The sequence below is a fragment of the Hippoglossus hippoglossus genome, chromosome 17 (assembly GCF_009819705.1).
Source record: "Hippoglossus hippoglossus isolate fHipHip1 chromosome 17, fHipHip1.pri, whole genome shotgun sequence".
NCBI lineage: Eukaryota > Metazoa > Chordata > Actinopteri > Pleuronectiformes > Pleuronectidae > Hippoglossus > Hippoglossus hippoglossus.
The window spans coordinates 22,682,826-22,703,496 of NC_047167.1; the positions used below are offsets into that span (position 1 = coordinate 22,682,826).

Sequence of the window (20,671 nt, forward strand, 5' to 3'; positions counted from 1 at the left end):
GCATGTGATAGTCTGTCCCCCCCTTCCACAGGTCTGAGGTCGATAAGCAGCACAGAACTGACAGAGGAGGGATTGGACACGTGACCTACCAGCTGGGCCTGGAGTCTGTGCTGCAGCTGGAGCCTCAGGTTGTTGGGCTGAGGTGGCACTCCTGCACTGGGAGCCCCTGGCCTCATTCCTGCATGCCTGGGCCCCACACCCCCAGGCATCCTCATCATTGGGGGGTAACCAGCAGGTGGCATCCTTTGCTGCCCCATGTGGCCAACCATAGAGGGACCGTGGAACCCGCCGTCAGATGGAATGCCGCCATAACCTGGCTGCCCGCCGTAGTGTTGGCTGTACTGGGGAGGCTTCATACTGTCCTGGTCTGACAGAGGAGCCTGCAGGGAGGGAGGATGGTGAGATATGAGGAAGGGGAATAAATTAAAATGTGTATTGTGTTTTGAAACTATATTTAGGTTCTAGTCGGGTTCAGTTATGATTTATTACACTGAACTTTCTTGTAATCATGGGGGTTAGGGGGCTCGGGTCGGGTTGGACACAGAACACAGAATTAATATCTACGACTGTGGGAAATTTGGTGCAACTTGAAATTGAAGGGGACTGTTGGACTCAAAACAAGTAATCAAAAACATTATAAAACACATCCTATTTAAATAATGTTATCAGTCTGAAAGGGCCTCACCTGTCTGGCCAGCGTTGGGATTCCCAGCATCTTGTCAATCTCCTCCAGACCCTCATAGTCCTTTAGCACCGAGCACAGCTGGTTCAGCAGGGCCCCTTCGTCCGGCTGGCCCTCGGGCCCCATGGAGCAACACCCCATCCCATCCGCCTGTGGAACGCCGTACCTGAGAGACACCTCGGCGTTAGTGTCACGAGGATCGACACGGAGCTCACATTCAAACCGCTGATCGGCTGACAGGTGAAATAAATGCCAAACCTGCTTTGGTTTCCGTAGTGATCCATCATCATTCGGTCTGGCCACGGTGCCGTCTGATTGGGCGGGGCTTGCTGCTGAGGGTAGGAAGGGTTCGCCATCTCCATCTCTGCGGCAAAGAAATGCAAATGTCAGGATCGGTTCTGCTTTTGATGATAGTCGGTGTCGTTCTTAGTTTTTTCTCGTTCTTTCTATTATCCATCCATCTTTTTTTTCTCACCATTTCCCATCATCTGCATGTTCACCATTGCTCTGGATCCAGGGGGGCCTCTCGTGGGGAGCCCAGTGTTCATGGTGGGGACCATGCGCCCAGGTCCGATCCCCTGGCCCATCATCTGCCCCTGGGGACCCCCTATTGGCCCCTGGGGGCCCCAGCCCTGCTGCATGGAGCCTCGCATCGACCCATTTGTCAGCATGCCTGATTCAGGGGCACGAATTACACAAGTAGAGTCATTTTTATAAAATAGAGAAGCTCAAATTTTCTTTTATTAGAAACAATAAAGATGTGAGAAGATGCAAGATCAACTTTCAGGATGTTCCATTACATAAACTTATTTAAGATACGACATCAGAGCTCGTGTCTTTGTTAAAAAGCTGCATTGGCTAGTTTTCTTTTTCCAGCCTCACCCGAGTTGGCCATCGCAGCTTGGTTGGCCATGCCTGCGTGACTTCCCATCATGCCTTGCTGCTGTTGATGCTGCAGTAAGGTGTAGTGGCTGATGTTCCTGTGATGAGGAGGGAAAGGCCTGGCGGCGTTGGGGTTGGTGCCCATGCTGCCGTCCAGGGACATGCTCCTGACAGGGGGAGCAGCTCGACCCGGGGGGCCTGGCCTGGCTCCGCTGAAACCTGCTGGGGAGAAGACACACGTTTTCTCATAAATTATAAATGTTCACACATGTTTGCTGAGGGACAAATGTGATGAATGTTTTCAAATTTCCTCATTGAGATTCGGAGGATTTTAGCATTTTTCAGACGCACTTGCTGGGCCAATGGGAGGGAAGGCTCTGTGCTGGCTGGGGGGGCTGCTGCTGCCGCCGCTGTTGTCGCTCATGTGTAGGATATCGCTGATGATGGTCTGTTTGTCCACCGAGGACCCGGGCGGCACCGAGGAGGAAGAGGACGAAGAGGAGGGTGGTCCTCTAGCTGGTGGCTGGGCTCCAAACAGCTGCTGCTGGCCGCCACTCTGCAGGTCCTCCAGAAGGTCCTCAAGTTCACTGGCCTGAGATCAGCAACAAACAAAAACCATTTAAATTACAAAACAAAAACAAGACAAGACATTTTCCCTGGGACAGTGTCAGTCGAGAAGTTTCCACTCACATCCACCGAACTCTGTTTAGAATTAGGTTTTAAAATGTTGCCATCACAAAATGTTTTTTTCGACCCATTTATTTGATATAATTAAAACATTTTAAAGAAGTTCAGTCTTCGTGTTTTGTTTAATTCACTTTTGGATTTAAGAGTGAGACAAAAAATACTAATGAATCAAAGGCAAAATGTGAAAATGCATTTTTATATAATGAATTGATAACAACTCAGTGTTACATTGCAACTTCACTCTCCACACAGACACACACCAACAACTCAAACATGCACTCGCACACACACACACTGACAGGGATGGTTTCCTCCGGGCATTTGGCTGATGAATAGAGGAGGAGCTAAAAATAAACTGCCGGCACTAATGAGGTCATGTGTGATGTACAATAAGACACACAGTCATAGCTCGGTTTAGCTACAGTACGCACACACACACACACACTGACCTCTATATTACCACACATAAAGGGGAACATTTCAAAAGGGGACGTGAAGGACATGCCCCCAAAACACTGTCTACGTCCAGTCGTAGTATATATATATAAGACTATATATATGTATATATCCAACATTTGTGGTGCATCCTCTCTGCTACGTCTCGTCTATGAGGAGGCACATGAGCTTTGCTTCAGTGTGAAGTGAGTGAACGATGAACATCACTGTGATAAACAGGCTCATACATCATCTGATGGAATGTCAGCAAACTAACAGGAAGCAAGATTTTAACCTGCATTCACGAAACAGCCTTTTGTAGTTACCCACAGCTGCCGCTAGATGTCACTAAAAAGCCACTTTAGGCCTTTGACACAATAGAGGAGTCAAATATTTCAAGCCTGACATTTACATTTTTACATTTTAGATCTGATGTGCACCAGTGAATGTTACACACTGACACGTTTACATATTCAATTACCCTGGAAGCACAAATACAGTGGAACAAAATCCAACACATTCTCACATGAACACACAATCTGTAAACCAGATACACAACACAAACAGTCACATGTTCTTCTGCATGTTCTCATAACGTCTCCTGCAAACCCTAAAGACACTCACACCTACTGCACCTTCAATTTATTCTTCATTTCTTTAATCCTATATCTGATTTACACAAAGTCTGTGAAACGTTGTGTTAAGTTCGACTGTGAACACAACTTGCACCCTCGATAAAACAGGTTCTGAGTGACCTGCTACTTTACATGCATGTTGCTCTTCGCTTCATCTTTCTGTTTCTCCCGTGAGCTGGAACTTCATCAGAGGAGTTTAAACGTCTGTTGAGGAACAACACAAACAGCTTCCTGCCTTATTCAGCTCCAGCTCAACAAAACCTTGTCTCATTCTACAAAGAGCAAACGAGAAACCTTCCTGGGAGAGGGCCTCTCCTCCACTTCCACTCCGGAGGTACAACTGCTCAACGGATCCTCAGTTGTTCCGCCTCTATGTGAATGCACCTGCACTTTCAATGGTTAAACGTTGTTGTGTGAGAAACAAACAAGACAGCTACACTCTTAGAACACGCGTTAGAGTTCAGGTGTACCTCTCACTTTCACCACTGGAGGCCACAAAATACGAACGTTGGCAAAACTATGGAGCCCGAGAGAAGCAGAATCCACTAAAATATTACCACTAAAATATGACCACTAAAATACCGTCTCAGCTTTATCTCTGATGGCTACTGAGGTGATGTCTTCAGAGGGATTCTTTTATCTGACCAACCGTCCAAAAACCCAAAGATATTTCATTTAAAATGAGCAAAACCTCTCATTTGACCTAATGAAATGCTTCATACATGACTTACTGGATTATCTGTAAATACTGTAAACTGACCTGGTCCGCCATGTTGAAACCCACTTCCTGTTTCTCTGTCTTAATGTTGGGCAGCTTAGGTCCATCGCCAGGCTCCATCTTCGTGGCTTTATCCAGGATGCCGTTATCGTCCCTGTCCAACAAATAGCGTAGCAGCGCATTGTCTTTCTTTTTGGGGCTGCCCGGCTCCTGCTTAATGCAGAGTTCAGCCAGTGAGGCCATGTTGTCCGCTGAAGCGGACTCGGGACCAATGGCGTCTTTTCCGGTAGCTTCCGCCGTCAGCTTGGCCAACTCCACAGGCGAGGTGCTGTTCTGCAGCAACCGGTGGAGAATTTTGTGCTTCTCCTTTAATGAAGTGGAGTAGTTGTTATGCCCAGCCCCACCGACACCCCCGACCCTGCTCAGCGGGTCCTTGCAGTTCTGCTCGTCCCTGAGGGCCCCCGGTGGTGAGCCGGGGTCAGAGGGTTCTAACTTAGTGGTGAGGAGCTGGAGCAGCTTCGTGTGCCCTTTGGTGTTGAGAAGGCGGTTTGTGGCGTCGCCGAGCTCACCTCCATTACTGTCGAAGCTGTCAGGGTCACCGTCTTTGTCTTCGCCCTGCTCACCTTCCTGGTTTTGGGACAACAACAAGTCTTGCTGCTCCCCAAAAGTCCCAAACAAGTCAGCCTCTAAGCTGGGATGGTTCTTCGCTAGCTGGCTACTTCCTGTGCTGCTGCAGTGAAGAGGGCTCTGCAGGCCAGCCAGCTTTCTGTCAGGTGAATCTGGATGCTGGCCCTCTGTGAGGCCCTGGGTGACCCTGTGGCCCTGGCTGAGGGCTTGCAGGGCACTGAGGGAGTTGAACCCTTGGCTGTTTCCGGTGCTGCTGCACACGGATGCGGGCGAGTGGAGGCCGGCGACAGGAGAGAAGGAACCAGGGGGGTGCTGGGGGAGGTGAGGGCTACTACAGCTGCTGCTGCTAGCCGGAATGCCGGGACTCTGGTGATGACGAGGAGACAGCATTGCACCCTGGGCCCCTGAACTGACGCTGGGGCTTCCCTGGGCAGAGGGGCTGCCCAGCTTGAGTCCGTGGCTGTTCCCCTGAGGCGTGGTCGCCCGACCCGATACAGCCCCGAAACCCCGTCCAGGGGTGCTGGGGGCTGACATGGAGTGGTGGGTGTTGCTGGTGACACTGGCGTCAGGGGAAGCGGAGGGACCACTCGCACTGGTTGGGGTCATTGGCTTGACCACGACCTGCCCGCCTGGTGCATACATGGTCATTCCACCAACATTATCCCTGAAGGAAGAAGGAAACAGGAACAAGAATCAGTCCTGGTCCAGTGCTGCTTGTTTTTTGTTTTAATCGTGTAAAACAATTACATTTTCTCGTAAATACCCCATTTTAACAAAAGTCAACTACCATCTGTAATTAAATAAGAAAAGCAAGATTTTTTAAATTTAATTACAGTGTAAAAATACAGTAAAGTTTCTGTTTTTCAGAACTACTGCTGGATTTCAGTGAATACATACAGAAAGTGATGAGTGGCATTCTGAAGAGGTTTAGTCATATCCTTTCTTTCAGCTTCAATTAGTCTCGTCATGAAGAAACAAACAGATAGCAGCTCTTAACAGCAGTGTACACAAGTGGGAAAACAAAGACGTAGCAGAGAGAGAGAGCCTTCAACATGGATCGGCTTCAGCCCCACACCAAACACACAAAGCTCCCATTGTGCTGAATGCCGGAGCGATACATTTGAATGTGAAACTTGTGGAAGTAGAAAAGGCCAAGTTCTCGCCATTGATCCGCGAGGCTGTGGGCAACAAGTCCTGGCATCGCTCTCTGACCCGACATCCAGACCATGAAGGGAAGGGTCGTACCAGCAGCTGGATACTGGTTGAGTGGCTCCCAGGAGAGGGAGGAAGGGATGGAAGTGCTGCAGACTGAACTGGCTGGTGATGCTTGTGTGTGTTTTGGTCTATACATGCAGCGGAAGCTGTTAATAACAGGCTCTTTGTTTGTTATCCACACTGCAGTGATGCACCCCCCCCTCCTCCAAAGAGCCTGAGAGGGAACATGTGATCAACACAGGTCGACAAGAGAAAGAAGAGAGAGACGGCCTAAAAATAAAATCTGTTGTTCTGTAATTAAAGTCATTATATGAGGTTTTTCTAAGATGAGTGGAAAGTAAATGTTCATTTTAAGAAGAATTTAGATTTTAAAGATGAACTTTGTTCTTGAGTGGCTGCTACAGGGCAAAACTCGTGATTCACTGCCATGAAATCGTATAACTTGTCTCCACTGATTGGAGGAGAAGTGTGAAGCTCTCTGGAAAGAATCGCTGCAGGTTTAGAAAGAACATTTCTTGACCAATCACAGGAAGTAGAGACAGCATTAAACTGTAGAAGAAGAAAAAGAAGAAGAGGAAGCAGCTGCGGTCTTCACCTCCGACGATCTAATGTTTGAACCACGAGGACATTCATTTGGTGCATTTGAACTAGTGTGTGGAGTACTGTGGTACTGTGGTACTGTAGAGCACTGCGCCTGAAGGTGCTGATGCTGGGAGTGATACCATAATGATGTTACCATGGCAACCAAAATGAAGCGCTTCATTCACTTCGCCAACACGCCTACGTCAGACGCCGTCTACAGAGTCAAGTATAGGTAGACGCCGCCCACGTAGGTGATGACGACAGGACGTACGCATGTCAGACAAAATTCTTTAGTCCATAAATTACAATGTGAAACCAAAACTAACCAGATCAAATGAGACTACGGAACAAACACATGAAGCTGGATTCAGACTCTCAGGTGAGAAAACGTCCTGAGATTGAATTAAAGACACTTTGCAGCAGAGTTAAAGTCCGAGTGGCTCGTACCTCTGCAGGCTGTGCAGCGACATGTAGAGCTGTGGCTCACTGGTGGTGGGAGATCGGACCAGCTTGCTCCTGGTCTGAGCTGAGACGGTGGTTCCGTCTGCCAGGGAGAATCTATACATGGGGCTGAGCGCTTGGCCGTTCTTCAACACTGGAAAGACCCAAACAGAAACAAGCAAGACAGAATACTGTGATTTCTGTCAATACATTGCCTTAAAAAGTACTTAAGGGTGAAAAAACACAAAACAGCAGCAACCGAGAAATTCCGTTGGTTCTGTTAATAATCACCTTCCTGCTGGTGTTTTTTGGCGAAGGACATGTCCCCTTCGTTCTGCAGGTGGAACCTCTGAATGCAGCGTCGCACCAGGTCCTCCCAGCCCGGCTTCATGGATGCCCGCAGTAGACTCGTGTCCAGCGATGTGATCTTACCTGGACGGGCACGAGGATGGAACTGGTGTTAGCAGACGATGTGGAGCAGCAGTGACTGTCACTTAACCACTGGCCTGGAGCGCTAACCCTTACTGTGTGTCTGAAGTAATCAGGTTTCCCAACAACCTACGATAACATACATACTAGGATATCCACGTGATCCACATTGATCGTAACAGGACATTGCATTAAGGTACAAACCTTGAAGGTCCTGCCGTGTGGTGAACTTCATCACAGGTCTCTCTTTGACCGGGACTCTTCTTGCCACGCAGATGAGACAAGACTGGAAATCTGCACATTTGGAAAAATGCGGGTTGATGGAAACCATTTCTCGTCACATCCTGCGACTACACACAATACTAATAATATAATGTATGTAGGAATGTGTATGGGGAGCGGTTACATAAAGAAACTGTGACTGGCTTTTTGTTGTCCTGACCACTCGCTCACTGTCTTGGGTGGTCTCTTGTTCGGGCTCCACACCTGCTTAAGCTTCAGCTCTTCCCTCATTAAAACACAAGGAAACAAGTTCGCTTTATTTTACCCTGTCCGCACCTTCTCACGAGGAATGTACACGTGTCAAGGAGAATATTAGAAATACCTCGAAATGTAATGTACTCCAGTCAAACACCATCACTGGTGTTTTCACCCTAACGATTCAGTTAACAAAATTTAAATTCACTAGCTCATAATAATCCTGGATCCGTCCCCTGATCCGGATCCACAACAAAACCCAATGGGTTCTTTCCTAATCCAAACCGCATCCTTCCAAGTCTTGTGATAATCCGTCCTGTGGTTTTTTAATAAACCTGCTAACTAACAGTTTCAGATGTCACAAACTTAAGAAACCAATCCTGTCAACTTTAAACACCAACGCTAATCAGAAGTTATTAGAAAACGCACAGTCCTCGAAGTCAACTTTGTGTTCGTTTAATTCACTCGACAGTTTATCAGACGCGTCATCAAACACATTCAAGTCGGAAATTTTGTGCGCTAAATAAATGTTTGTGTGAGGAAAGAGACGCATCTTCTGAACGTTAGAGGATGTAAACCTTCATGAACCTGAATATGAGCAGCAGGTCCCCTTCAACACAACCTCAACACCACAGCAGCTTCAACACAACACCCTCCACCTCCATCTCAACCTGCAGCCCTCAGTCTGTCCACCAGACATCCTCCTGCTGTCAGGGGACAGATCGGCACAGTATCTGGCTGTCAGACGTCTAAAATGAGAGCGCCAGAAAGACTCTTGTCCCTGGTGTGTATGTGGTTTGATAAGATAAGATGGGGAAATGACAAAGTGCCACGCACTAATTAGTCTCTCCCAATGGATGGGAGGGAAAGTAGACGAAAGGAGGACAGGACACAAGAGACAAGAAGGATGGGGGATGGATGGAGTGATGGGAAAGTGACGGAAAGTCGAGACAGAGGTGGAAATGGGGAGAGAAGAAGAGATTTTATGATGAAGGGCAAAACTAAGAAGTCAGAGAAACAAATGGAGAGACATGGTTAGTAAAAAAGAGGCTGAGACAAAAAACATAGAACTAAATGAGAGACACAAAGTGGAAGACGACAATGTTAGTTAAAGTCAGTACCTTCCCCCTCTTCCTTGATAGACTTGGGTTCGGACACAGCGAAACACTGCATGGTCTCGTACTTCTGCTGGGCCGCGTCCTGCTGGTCAGAGGTCGGCTGATCTTCTCCGTCCACGTGAGGGTTGACCAACATGCGGCAGGTGAAGGTGTGGCTGTTCCTGTTGGAGGGATCACCGCTGCGATGATTGACTGGAACACAGAGAAACACAGGGGCTGAATATTTGAAGGAGTCGACGTCATAAGAAACAAATATAAGCACTGCAGCTAAATTATAGTATAAAAGGCAGGTAAAGCTACTACCTGCTACTAGAGACGCAACAAGAGTTAACTACGATGAAGGAAGACTTGTTTTATGAAGTTTAAGTATCCGAAGACCAAGTAGTCTACTAAGGCGGAGCCCAAACGAGACAGTCCGGTCTACGGAGGATTTCCTATTTGCGTCACCAGCTTGTCTCGCTCTTACTGTTGCATCTTAATCATCTGCATAGCTAGATGGTAAGTTTCACCACCAGCGTCCAATGAATCCTGGGATAGGTTGATTCGAGAAGGATCCACCCTCAGGAATGGAAGGACGCATTTGTCTTCCACATGTAAAAGGCTAGTCGTGCAGCTGTGACTGCGATCCATCCTCAAATGTAACCTCCGGACGATGCAGCCCCTGAAGCTAAACATCCTCTGTCACCGCTGCAACATGGAGCTGAACGGACACCTCCATCAGATGTCGTCCAGTTTACCGTCTGTGGTTCTTACCCATGCTCTTTGGCAGCAGGTTCTTTATGAACTCGGCGTGATCCCCAACGTGCAGCACGCTGTAGACGTTGGTGTTCATCAGCTCCTCCTGCTGGTAGTGCAGATACTGACTCACGTTCTCCGAGACAAACACTATGTTGCCCTCCACGTTGACCACGAAGAAGAAGCCGTCCAGGGCCTGAGGGGGGGGAGGAGAAAGTGGAAGGGGCGATGAAGGGGAAGGGATGAGGGGGAGAAAAGAGGAGGCAGAGAAGAGAGTGATGATTAAAAGGATCAGCAGACATATGAACAGAGGGGGGGGGGGGGGGGATGGAAAAAGGAAAACAGTTTCACCCTTTTTAAATAAATCTGGATGTTTTGATTTGTGTGTTTATGCAGTGTGTGTGTGTGTGTGTGTGTGTGTGTGTGTGTGTGTGTGTGTGTGTGTTTCCATTCCTGTCTACTCAGCATTTTCCACCTATATGTACAGACTGTGATTTGTCCTTTAGCTTTACACACATGACTACACAAGCGACACAACTACTACTGTAAATATATGCTGGAGTAGAATAGAATAGAATAGAACCTTTGCTTCAAGCCTTTGTCAATATTACGGCTGATGAAAGCTATTTATATCCCGTGTGTGTGTGTGTGCGCCTCCTTCTCTCCTATTCTAATCTGGCTTTTCAGTCAGGTATTTACTTCACTGGGTCTCATGTTATACGTCACCACACACCCGTGCGCGTACAGACAGCACACACACACACACACACACACACACACACACACACACACACACACACACACACACACACACACACACACACACACACACACACACACACACACACACACACACACACACACACACACACACACACACACACACACACACACACACGAAGGCTAGATGACGCCACTGCCGCTAACCAGGGGGACTCTTATCTCTCTGTAACTGTAAAGTGCAACACCATTTAAAGTCAGATCGGCGCTCCAGTCTTGCTTCGAATAACAACATAGACGAAACGCTGGCAGTCCGACTGACGACAGATTTCCTCGTCAGCGTCTATATCGCTGCGGTGATGATGATGATGATGATGATGAAGGAGCACGGCTTAATTTGGACGGATGCAGTCTGTTGCGTCACTTGTGAAAACGTGATTACGAACTACTCTGGGGGTCAAGTACAGGTCAGTGGCGTCAAAAGAAATTAATCATCGTTCTCTGTGTGATCGTTGCACCTCCTCCTCCTCCTCCTGTGTTCTGCTTTGTGTTACTGCTGTTGTGTTACTGCTGTCGTGACCCACCTCGAGCATCATGGGCCCAAGAGCGTCCTTATCAATGACGCCCTGTCCCGTGGAGGAGACGTCGGCCTTCTGCACCTCCTCAGCATCCGCCACCGGAGCTTTGTCTGTGAAAGACAACGAGAAACACGGGGGTAGTGAAGAGCCTTTATTTATCCTCTTCCCTTTTCTTCAATAAGGGAAATAAAACACGTATTTTAGAAAGGGAAATTGGGAATTTGTTGAATGTATTGATGTTTGGATGGGAGGTCAAAAGTTCAGGGTGAAAATCAAAACACACGTTTGTTTGTTAGTTTCCCTGGAAAATGAAACTCAGCTTCTTAGAAAAATATTCAATTCTCACACATTGTATTCTCGCCTTCAAGCAAAAATACAGCAACACACACACACACACACTTTGAGTTATATACACACACACGAGGACTTTTCATTGATTACACACATCACTTAACCTCAGTTTAACCTCATAATAACGTCAGCTCTAAACTCCCGTCTTCCAGCAGTGTGGTGATGTGCCGTTAAACCCGCAGGTCTGAGTGCCTGGGATGTCACAGGGAGCAGGTATCGCCAAGTTAATGCACGGTACATTACACACATTTAGAGTCATATTAGAGGCCGGTCTCCTCTCTCCTCGCTGCTTGTACCACTGGACTGTTAAGCCTCCCATGGCCCCATTAGGCCACATAGCTCACATTCCTGTTGTGGGACCAGAGCTGCACAGAGTCATCAGCCCTTAAACCCTGTCACTGCAGAGCCCGCTGCGGCTGTCATGTAGGTGGAGGAGCGTTAAAGTCACAGTGCGAGCTTTTTGAACAACACGAATAAATATGGTTATTGTGTTCCACAGGCTGCGTCTGTTCGAACGGTGATTCACGTGCATGGTTTTCTGTGAACGTGAACCGTGGGGCACAGAAAGGAAAATCCATGTGAAACACAAAATCAAACTTTGCACATGATCCAATCTGCACAACTGAGCAACACACAACTCAACCGCTCTCAAAGATATGTGCTTCCAACAACTAAACTCTAAAGATGACGACACGGCCGCTACGCAGAAGTGAAGTCCAAGTGACTCGATCAGCCCCTGGTGGCTGGCTGCAGTACAGGTCATAACCCCACCACCTCCATGTTAATAGACGGGACATCGGCTCAAATGTGGAGTGATTGTTTTCTCAAAGATGGGTTCTGTGATTTTAGGTAGTTCTTATGACAATGACGTATGTTCAAGTTTTTACATTTCTGATAAGTGTGGTTTTAATTTGTTATTCAATGCAATAGAAACAGGATGAAACATTGTGTGTGTGTGTGTGTGTGTGTGTGTGTGTTTATTCAGCTGTTGTTTTACAGACACAAACAGTGCAACAACATGTGGACACCGACTGGCAGAGGACAAAACGGGAGGGAGATGAGGAGGGAGGGAGAGAAAAGGAGAGGGAAGGAAAAGATGGTAACTGAAGGAAAGCAAAAGGAAAGGAAAGGAGAAGAGAGACAAGTGAGGGGAGGAGAGAACAGGAAAGGAAAAGAAAAGAACAAGGAAAGAAACATAAAAGGACAGAGAGGAAAGGGGAGGGAAGGAAAAGATGGTAAATGAAGGAAAGCAAAAGGAAAGGACATGGTGAGAAAAGAAGGACAGGAATGGAAATGGTAGGGAAGGAAAGGAGAAGAGAGACAAGTGAGGGAGGAGAGAACAGGAAAGGAAAGGAAAAGGACAGAGAGGAAAGGGGAGGAGAGGTGAAACAGAGAGGAAGGTGAAGGGAAGGAGAGCAGGAGGTGGGGAGCTCGAGAGACGGAGCCCCGGGCAGATCTGCACCCTTACATCATGTTGCACGGTGTTACATAACCGCTCGGACTCAGTCTGTCTCTGCACCATCATCACACACATTATCATTACAGGGTCTGTGCAGGGTCACACTCACACACGTTTAGTTTCAGTTGGTGGAAGGAGCTGATCCAAGATGTGATCAAACCCCCCCCCCCCCCGTCAGGTAGTGGATGTGGATGTCTTTTTAAAGTTGCTTGATGGCATTTTTAATTTTCGGTTCGTTTTAACTATAACTTGTGAGGAGTAATTCCCATATCATCTCAATAGTTCCTCCGTGGATGCGACTGCGTTGCTAAACTCGATTCAATCATGCGATTACTTAAGAGTCCTCACTTACTACAACAACCACATTCTCCACTCCCCCCCCCCGTGTTCGTGGTTGGGAGAATAAAGCTCCTCTTTCATTGCAAAATAGTTGTGAGAGAAAAAGAAAATGTGGCTAAACTCTGCACAACTCATCGGCTCCGCTTAAGTAGATGAATGTTCAATAAAAATATGTCATCGTTTACGTCTTAGACTTCGAGCAGATGGAATATGAACTACTTTAAGGATACGTCAAGTTAAGTTTCCTCAAAGATGATTTCTGCCATTTTAGGAGGTTCTCATCACACTACTATATGTTTAAGTGTTAATGTTTCTGTTTGATGATACAGGAACATTCACATCATTTCATCATCATTATTTAAAGCATAAAAAAAAACTAGATCCTCACCCTGCTCCTTGATCTGCCTGATCTGCTTCACCGTCTCTTTGAGGATGGCACATTTGTCCGGCTTGACGTTCAGGTCGTCCATGTCGTTGATGTTGGCGAAGATCAGCTCTGCCAGCTCCTCGATGTATTTGTTCTCCTGCTCCCGGTTGCTCCTCTTCGGGCTGCCGCACAGGGAGGGAAGCAAAGACGCCGTCAACACTTACACCACAACTAATAAAATGTACACAGATTGAAAAAAGAAGCTGACATCTAGAAAGTTCACCATCACACGCATTGGATTTTAAGTTTAGTGGTTAAATGAAGGTGTTTTCTTCATGCACAAGCTGGATATCTGCAGTTTTACACTTGAGGTGGATGCGTGACTGCAACTGTGCACGTCTCAAACTCTGGGCTTTCTTCATTGCATGAGCGTGTTGACTGATTCGTTTCTCTTTTCCTCACTTCAACCTGAGCAGCAAACACTCTCCTCATTATAACCTCAGTGCATCGTCACTACAACCTTCACACATCCTCTCCAACAGTGAGAGCACGACCACTTGTTAGCTCTGATGTGAACCGCTGTCTGCAGGAAATGCTGCGGCAGATTTTTTTCTAAATTGTCCTGCAAAGTCCTTCGACCTCTATCCCTCTTCTCCTTAGCTCAGTCCCTACATAAAATGTGTCCTGTCAATGTGTTTGTGCATGTGTTAGTGTGTCTAGATAGATCAGATAAACAGAAAATCACTGTCTTCACTAGGTCTTCACCTGGGTCCCAGGAGGTCCGACTGACAGTCCTTCCTCTTCAGAGACTCGCCCCCTCTGGGGGGCTCCGGGGTGTCCGCCCTCCCACTACTCATCTTCAGCAAATATCAGCACCTAAAACGACAGAAACACAACCATAAGGATATTTATACAGGCAGTGTATTTAGATTATGAGCGATTAGCAAACATAAAACACACTGAGATATTTTGTCATGTTGAGACAGAAATGATTATAAGTTTTTGCGTCATCCTGCTGACAAACAAACTGTCCCCCTTGTCGGAGGTTATAACTGTTGACCTGTTTCAACAATGCAAATGCACAACTGTCACCGAAGGGGGGTGTAATCATATTTTGAATCAGACCTCTACTTCCAAATTAACTCTCATTTCGTTGGCAAATTTCCCTTTCAGCTTTTGATTTCAAATACAATCCAAATATATCATTTTAAACCTTTAATTGTTGCTCAATCTGGCTTTTTTTAAACGTGCAGAACAGTTCAGTCTGTGCCAGTGTGAGGATGCTATTGATCTAAATTCACTGGTTCAATTACAACGGAGCATCATGGAAATTGAAAACCTCTCGACTGCTCCACCAGCTTCACAACATTCTTCCCCACAGGGTTCTAAAGACAAGAATCCACGTGCCGGAGATGTACACAACCTGTTTGAATGGTGCATAATCAAACAGGGAGCGTGTTCGTGACTCATGAAAACAATGTGCCATTATAAAGTGCCCGTTGGCAATATGTGGGAGGCCCAGTGGGAATAAAGTAGGTGTCAATAATTGCCTCAGTTAGAAATAGCTAATTCATGTAGGCATTCAAACTGCTCTGCCACGAAGATTTCTGTCGTCAGAGCCGACATCTTCAACAGGAGCCATTCGGTCGAGAACCGAACTGTCTTCATAACCCTAACCCAGAATCAAAGTCCTGCAGACACATGCTGTCGACCAATCATGGGTCGGTTTCAGCTGTCAATCATGATGTTTCACCCCATTTTAAAAAAAATCAAAAAACAGAAGGACTAGAAGGATCCTCAGTATTGTGAATGCGTCTGCCAAGGCCCAGCATTCCCCTTGAATCTAATCAAGCTGCACTGAATTGCACACACTCAGAGTTCAGTTCCCTAAACATGCCGGCATTTCTCATCAAGATCCATGAATTATTCCGCGGGGAAATATAATAAAAAGGTGCCCCTAGTTCCCAATGTTAAAGAAATTCCTGGATCAGCACCGAGACTTGTAAGTTCTTCCCTGAACAAACCTGCATCCTTCCACCGAGTTTCATGGTAATCTGTCAGGTAGTCTTTTCGTAATCTTGCCTGCAAACAAACATATAAACCAATAAAACTTAATTGAGAACAAATTATTTAACGTTAACTGTAACTTTTTAGTTTGGCTCATGGCCCATCTGCTAACATGAAGGAGCTGGATATGACCTGTACTGCGGTCAACCTCCAGGGGGCGTTAAATATGATTTCTTTTTGATTTTATGTTTTATTCCTTCTCTTTCTTAAGGTCAGATTTTTATGGTGTTTTTTTGACGTAGAGAGCATTTGATTTCTCTTCTTGGACTGAATTAAAACTTGCATCGCATGTGCTTCAACGCAAACACAGCATCAAATCCAATCATGTGAGCGGTCCAACAAGATCCAAATCAAGGAAGTCAACACTGCCAATGTGAAGATGGAAGTGACAGATTCACTAAAAGCATGCTGTGGTTTCCGGAGACGACAAACGGTTCTATCACCGGTGAGGCAGAGTGGCAGTTAGAAGCCGTGTCTGTCAGGGCGGCAGGCCTTTAAGGCCTCTTCAACGGGCCAGCACGTCACCTGACCATTACATAACAGACAGTCTGCGGGGCTGATACTGAGCAGATGAAGGCAGGAAACCAGGATAAGGGAGAGGGAGAGAGAGAGGGAGAGAGAGAGAGAGAGAGAGAGAGAGAGAGAGAGAGAGAGAGAGAGAGAGAGAACAACAGGGAGAGAGAGAGAGAGAGAGAGAGAGAGAGAGAGAGAGAGAGAGAGAGGAGATGGTGAGAAGCACAAAGAGAAAAGGGACGATAGATGAAGGAAAATGTAAAAGATGTATGAAAGGTAAATTGTCAGAGAGCTCGGGAAAACATTTTCTCACACTGACGTCAAATCAACAAGTGTGAATGTTGTGATAAGTGGCCGAGGGTGGGAGTGACAGAAGGAGGGACATTGGCATCTAATGCTCAAAAATAAGAATAAAAGGATAAGAGAAAAGGGCCGTAAGGTGGAGTGGAGTCTCTGGATCTGGTTGTGCTGAGAGTTCCCATGATACAAGGAGAGACCTTGTTAATCAGCTGTTATCATCACCAGTCAGTCAGTTATCAACACTTCCTGCTGTGACCCGATTTGAGCCATGCTAGCAGCGTGGTTCTGGGGACGCTGATGTCTGTCAGTCGGTCCACCAGCTTGGTTCAGAGTTGAGTGGTAGTGGGGTGGTAGCGGCGGAAGGTGGATGAAGTCCTGGGGCATCAAACACACCAACTGAGAGGTTAAACGACATATTGAGGCTCAGGTGTGGGAGAAGAAGCCGTGGACACACAACCATGACAACCACACAACCAATCCTCTTCTACTCACTTGATTTCAAGGCTACATCAACAAACACATCCCAAGCACACAACAGAGTAAAATCTTATTATTATCAGGTCATAAAGCTTCACATTAATAAACTGACTCAAATAGACACTGAATCAAAAATAGACAGCTTCCTAAAGATGAAGCCAAAACGTCTCAATCCCCCCCTCCATGTCCCCATCTAGTTATCATGTAGTACAATTAGGCGACAGGCTGAAGTCAACATTGCATATACTTTTAAACTGCACATTAAAATGTATTAGTTTGTATTACGCAAAGTAAAATTAGAAAATCTCCCCAAAACCGAAGTCTGTAAAAGTTGAGAATCCCTGAAAACGACATCAGACACGTGGAACCTGAAGGTGTAGTCACAGCTTTGGGTGAACAGCAGATTATTATGGTTTATATACTTCAATCAATGTCTCAGGTAGTTACACATGGGCCCACAAACGAAAACACAAATGAAGACACATATGGCCTCACGCACACGCACACACACACACACACTGAATTAACACTAATGTAGCCTGCGACAAAAGCCTTTAGCCTGTTCAGCCCAATACTAATGCAATCAGGAGCCAAGAGCTTCACAAAGTGAAGCCATGTAAAAACAATTTGAGCTGGAGAGAAGAGACGAGGCCAGAGGGTCAAACCAGCCATTAAGGAATTAAAGCTGAGGGCTGACCACAGCCTGCTTAAGTGGACTCTGTCGTCAATGGAAACCACCGCTGCTCGGTTTCTTTGTTTTGGGTTTCTGAAAAACCAGCGGCGACAGGGTGAGGCTTTGACAGGTGCTGCGTTTTCAACTCTCTTTTCCTGACTGCACAGAGCATTTTCACGATGGAGCTGTTATTCATTATTGTCTCGTGCACATCAGTGATCCCTCGATCGTAATAAAGAATATGATCATATCATGTAGATTGCAGTCTTTTTTAAAAGTAGCATAATCATAGACAGGTTTTAACCCCTGTTGCCTGTGTTCTGGTGTGTTGTCATTTATTTGAGTATAAACCATCGTTCTGGTCTGTTCAGCTTTCAAGGAATATCCCTGCAGTGTCCACTTCCTGGTATGTGACATGTGACAGGGAGCAGGTAGGTGTCACATTACAGCCAGCTGGAGGTCAGATGTGAGGGGGGAGATAAACAAAGCTCCTCAACCTATTCAGCAGTAATTATGAAAAATAAAACGCCACACAAAGAGAAGGCAGGATTGCAAATCGGGGTCCGGGCAATTACGCAAAATACTGTACAAGGCGATGATCAGAATAAACGGCTGAGAAGATGAAACAAGTGCAAGACCTATAGCAGAGTGATAGTTGTCATGGAAGTAAAACACAGGGTTGTTGTTAAAGGAACGAGTCATCGTCAGACCTTCCATAACAATTGAGGTTTTGAGCATACACACACACACAAGCCCACGCACACACACACAAGCGCACGCACACACACAATGCAGTGTTACATAATGAAAATTAAAGCTAATGTGTTTTGCAGGGATAGTGGAAAAACCTCTGTTGTCATATCTAAAAAAACAGCACATCTACTGGGCGGTTATTTATTTAATTTGAGTTTTTATCCCAAGAGTACATTAATTAAGTCTCATTTATTGTTTCCACTCCATAATAGAGACCACATGCAGGATTTTAATACATATTTGACGCTATCCATTCAGGTGTGAACATCTTTGAGTCCTCAAATAAAGGTTTAATTGGGTTGTGTATCATTTTTTCCAACTCTCTTCTAATCTAAATGAGCAGGTGTTATCGGGCTTTGGTTGTCTTTATTTTTTTGAGGAACACTGGAAACACAGTGTGTGTGTGTGTGTGTGTGTGTGTGTGTGTGTGTGTGTGTGTGTGTGTGTGTTGCTGCTGATGTGAACACGACAGCGGTGCCCGAGAGGTGGGACCCTCCTCCCTTTGGCTCCTGAGCTCCTGTCCAAGGCCGGAGTCTGAGCCCACAAACCCCCCCATCACACACAGACATAAAGTAGATTTAATACCTGGATTAAGAACACTGGCTTCTCCGACACTGAAGGGCCAGCAACATATGACAGTGTGTGTGCGTGTCCACGTCAATACGCCCAATCTCTTTGTGCACATCTCTGCTGTGCGGTGCCACGGTGATGCTCCTCTGAGCTGGTGGCTTTATGGTCGGTGGCTTACCGCCTGTTGCCAGGGACAACAAGCATTTTGTTGATCTAGCTGGATTTAGACAACATCGAGGTAACTACAACTTGGCTCAGGCTCAGAACAAATATATCAGAACGTAACTTTAACTGCAGAACCGGGTTCGCCTTCCTGTCAAATTTTCAACTTAACTAACGCAATATAACAAGAAACAACTTCAGGTTTGGTTAGGAAGTCGATGTTTACTCCCCCGTGCGTCTCCGCCAACGAGAAGCTTCCTCCAACTTTGTGGTACTGTACAGCTAAACACCTCATTCTTTGTTTTGGGATATTTTCAAGGAGCATTTCCTCTAAATTGACCAGACAATGCAAGAGTGAAATGGGGGAGAATGGGGGGGGAGGGTACGCCACAAAGGGCCGAGTCACATCTGACCTGTGGCCACGGCAGGAGGACTCAAACCTGCGTATTCATTTCAAACACCTTGTTCCTAAATCAGTGTAATGTTTAACTCTGATATGAAAACATTACACTGATTTAGAATCTGCTCGGTTTAGTTTATGGATATGGATGATTAAATCTTGGTGAAAATAAAACTCTCCCAACACTATTTAATGACAAAACTACAATTTCTGCAAGAGAGCAATACAAAAAAATTTACAAAAAAATCCACAGTTTGAAATAAAGTGAATCATTTCTGAGGAGGTTTCGTAAAACCAGTAGCTAACTTAACTGAAGCTGTGACTAACAACTTCCAGTGTCTAAGATCTCTTTCTTTTTTGTGAAACACTTTTGTTTTTATTGATATTTGAGAGCTGGATCGTCCTGACAACTTGTTTTTGTTGCTGTTATAATTCATTCTCTTTTCCAAAATTCCCCAAAAATGTATAATGGACATATATTCGGCGACTATGACGACTCAACAGCTGCCCTCTCTGTCCACCTGGCAGCCCGGTCCCATTTTATTGAATTGTCGTCAAAGTTTCCGAAGGCTCCTTACACTGGTGTGCTGGAATGGAAAGCAAACACCTTTCTGTGTGTGGAGAAGCGAGTCCCCTCTAAATTCAAGCTGCACACGTCGACTGACCCACTTCAACCAGTGCCGTCCTCCCCTGTATCAACAAACGCAGACTAATTGGTGTTTGCGTGACATCAGAGGTCAAACATTTTATTTTGTCTCACCTGAGTGTGATCCCTTTAAAAAAATGTCTACTTTTCTGTCCCCTGTTTGTTTTTAATCTCATCATCAACATCGTAAACTTAGCTTAACTTAGCTGGAGCCACAGCTAAGTGAGGGACACGCAGGTGACCGTCGCTACTACAGAAACAATTCAGATCCGGATGATTCTAATTACAAACCTCTTCTCTACAGAGCAATAACTAAATCAGCCACAGACAGTCGTCCATATAACTCCTTTGGGAAATTAAACGGGAGAAGAAGAGGGAGAGAATCACAAACTCAAACAGCATCAACAGCAGCAGAAACGTCGGAGCGACGGTTAAACATCAAAGAATCGGAGGAGACGTTTTTTATTCCTTTAAACTGGTTACAGACGGCTGCAGGCTGCTCATTACTCTGCATGTGCAGCTTTTGGTAATGTGAGAGCCTGATCGATTATAGACCGGAATCAATAACACTGTACATGCCTGCCCAGATGCTAATTCAATTGTGAGTATGCATAGATGTGCGCATGTGCACAC

The 20,671-nt window shown here is 46.0% G+C and overlaps 1 protein-coding gene across 8 annotated transcripts in view; it reads right to left on the minus strand.

Annotated features, from left to right (window-relative positions):
- The window catches only part of LOC117778520 (nuclear receptor coactivator 2-like), a 38,469-nt gene that overhangs the window by 5,002 nt on the left and 12,796 nt on the right, over positions 1–20,671 (minus strand). For 6 of the 8 annotated variants that reach the window (XM_034614184.1, XM_034614181.1, XM_034614183.1 and 3 more), the window contains 15 exons: positions 14,243–14,353; positions 13,499–13,659; positions 10,968–11,071; positions 9,682–9,859; positions 8,932–9,120; positions 7,538–7,627; positions 7,196–7,336; positions 6,911–7,058; positions 4,082–5,330; positions 1,916–2,156; positions 1,565–1,786; positions 1,158–1,355; positions 941–1,046; positions 686–848; positions 90–380 (listed from right to left, as the gene is read on the minus strand). In XM_034614184.1, coding sequence (XP_034470075.1) covers positions 90–380; positions 686–848; positions 941–1,046; positions 1,158–1,355; positions 1,565–1,786; positions 1,916–2,156; positions 4,082–5,330; positions 6,911–7,058; positions 7,196–7,336; positions 7,538–7,627; positions 8,932–9,120; positions 9,682–9,859; positions 10,968–11,071; positions 13,499–13,659; positions 14,243–14,334 — 3,573 coding nt within the window. In that variant the 5' untranslated portion in view covers positions 14,335–14,353. The remainder of the gene's footprint in view (positions 1–89; positions 381–685; positions 849–940; positions 1,047–1,157; positions 1,356–1,564; positions 1,787–1,915; positions 2,157–4,081; positions 5,331–6,910; positions 7,059–7,195; positions 7,337–7,537; positions 7,628–8,931; positions 9,121–9,681; positions 9,860–10,967; positions 11,072–13,498; positions 13,660–14,242; positions 14,354–20,671) is intronic. The other 2 variants (XM_034614186.1, XM_034614185.1) reach the window with 1 other exon arrangement.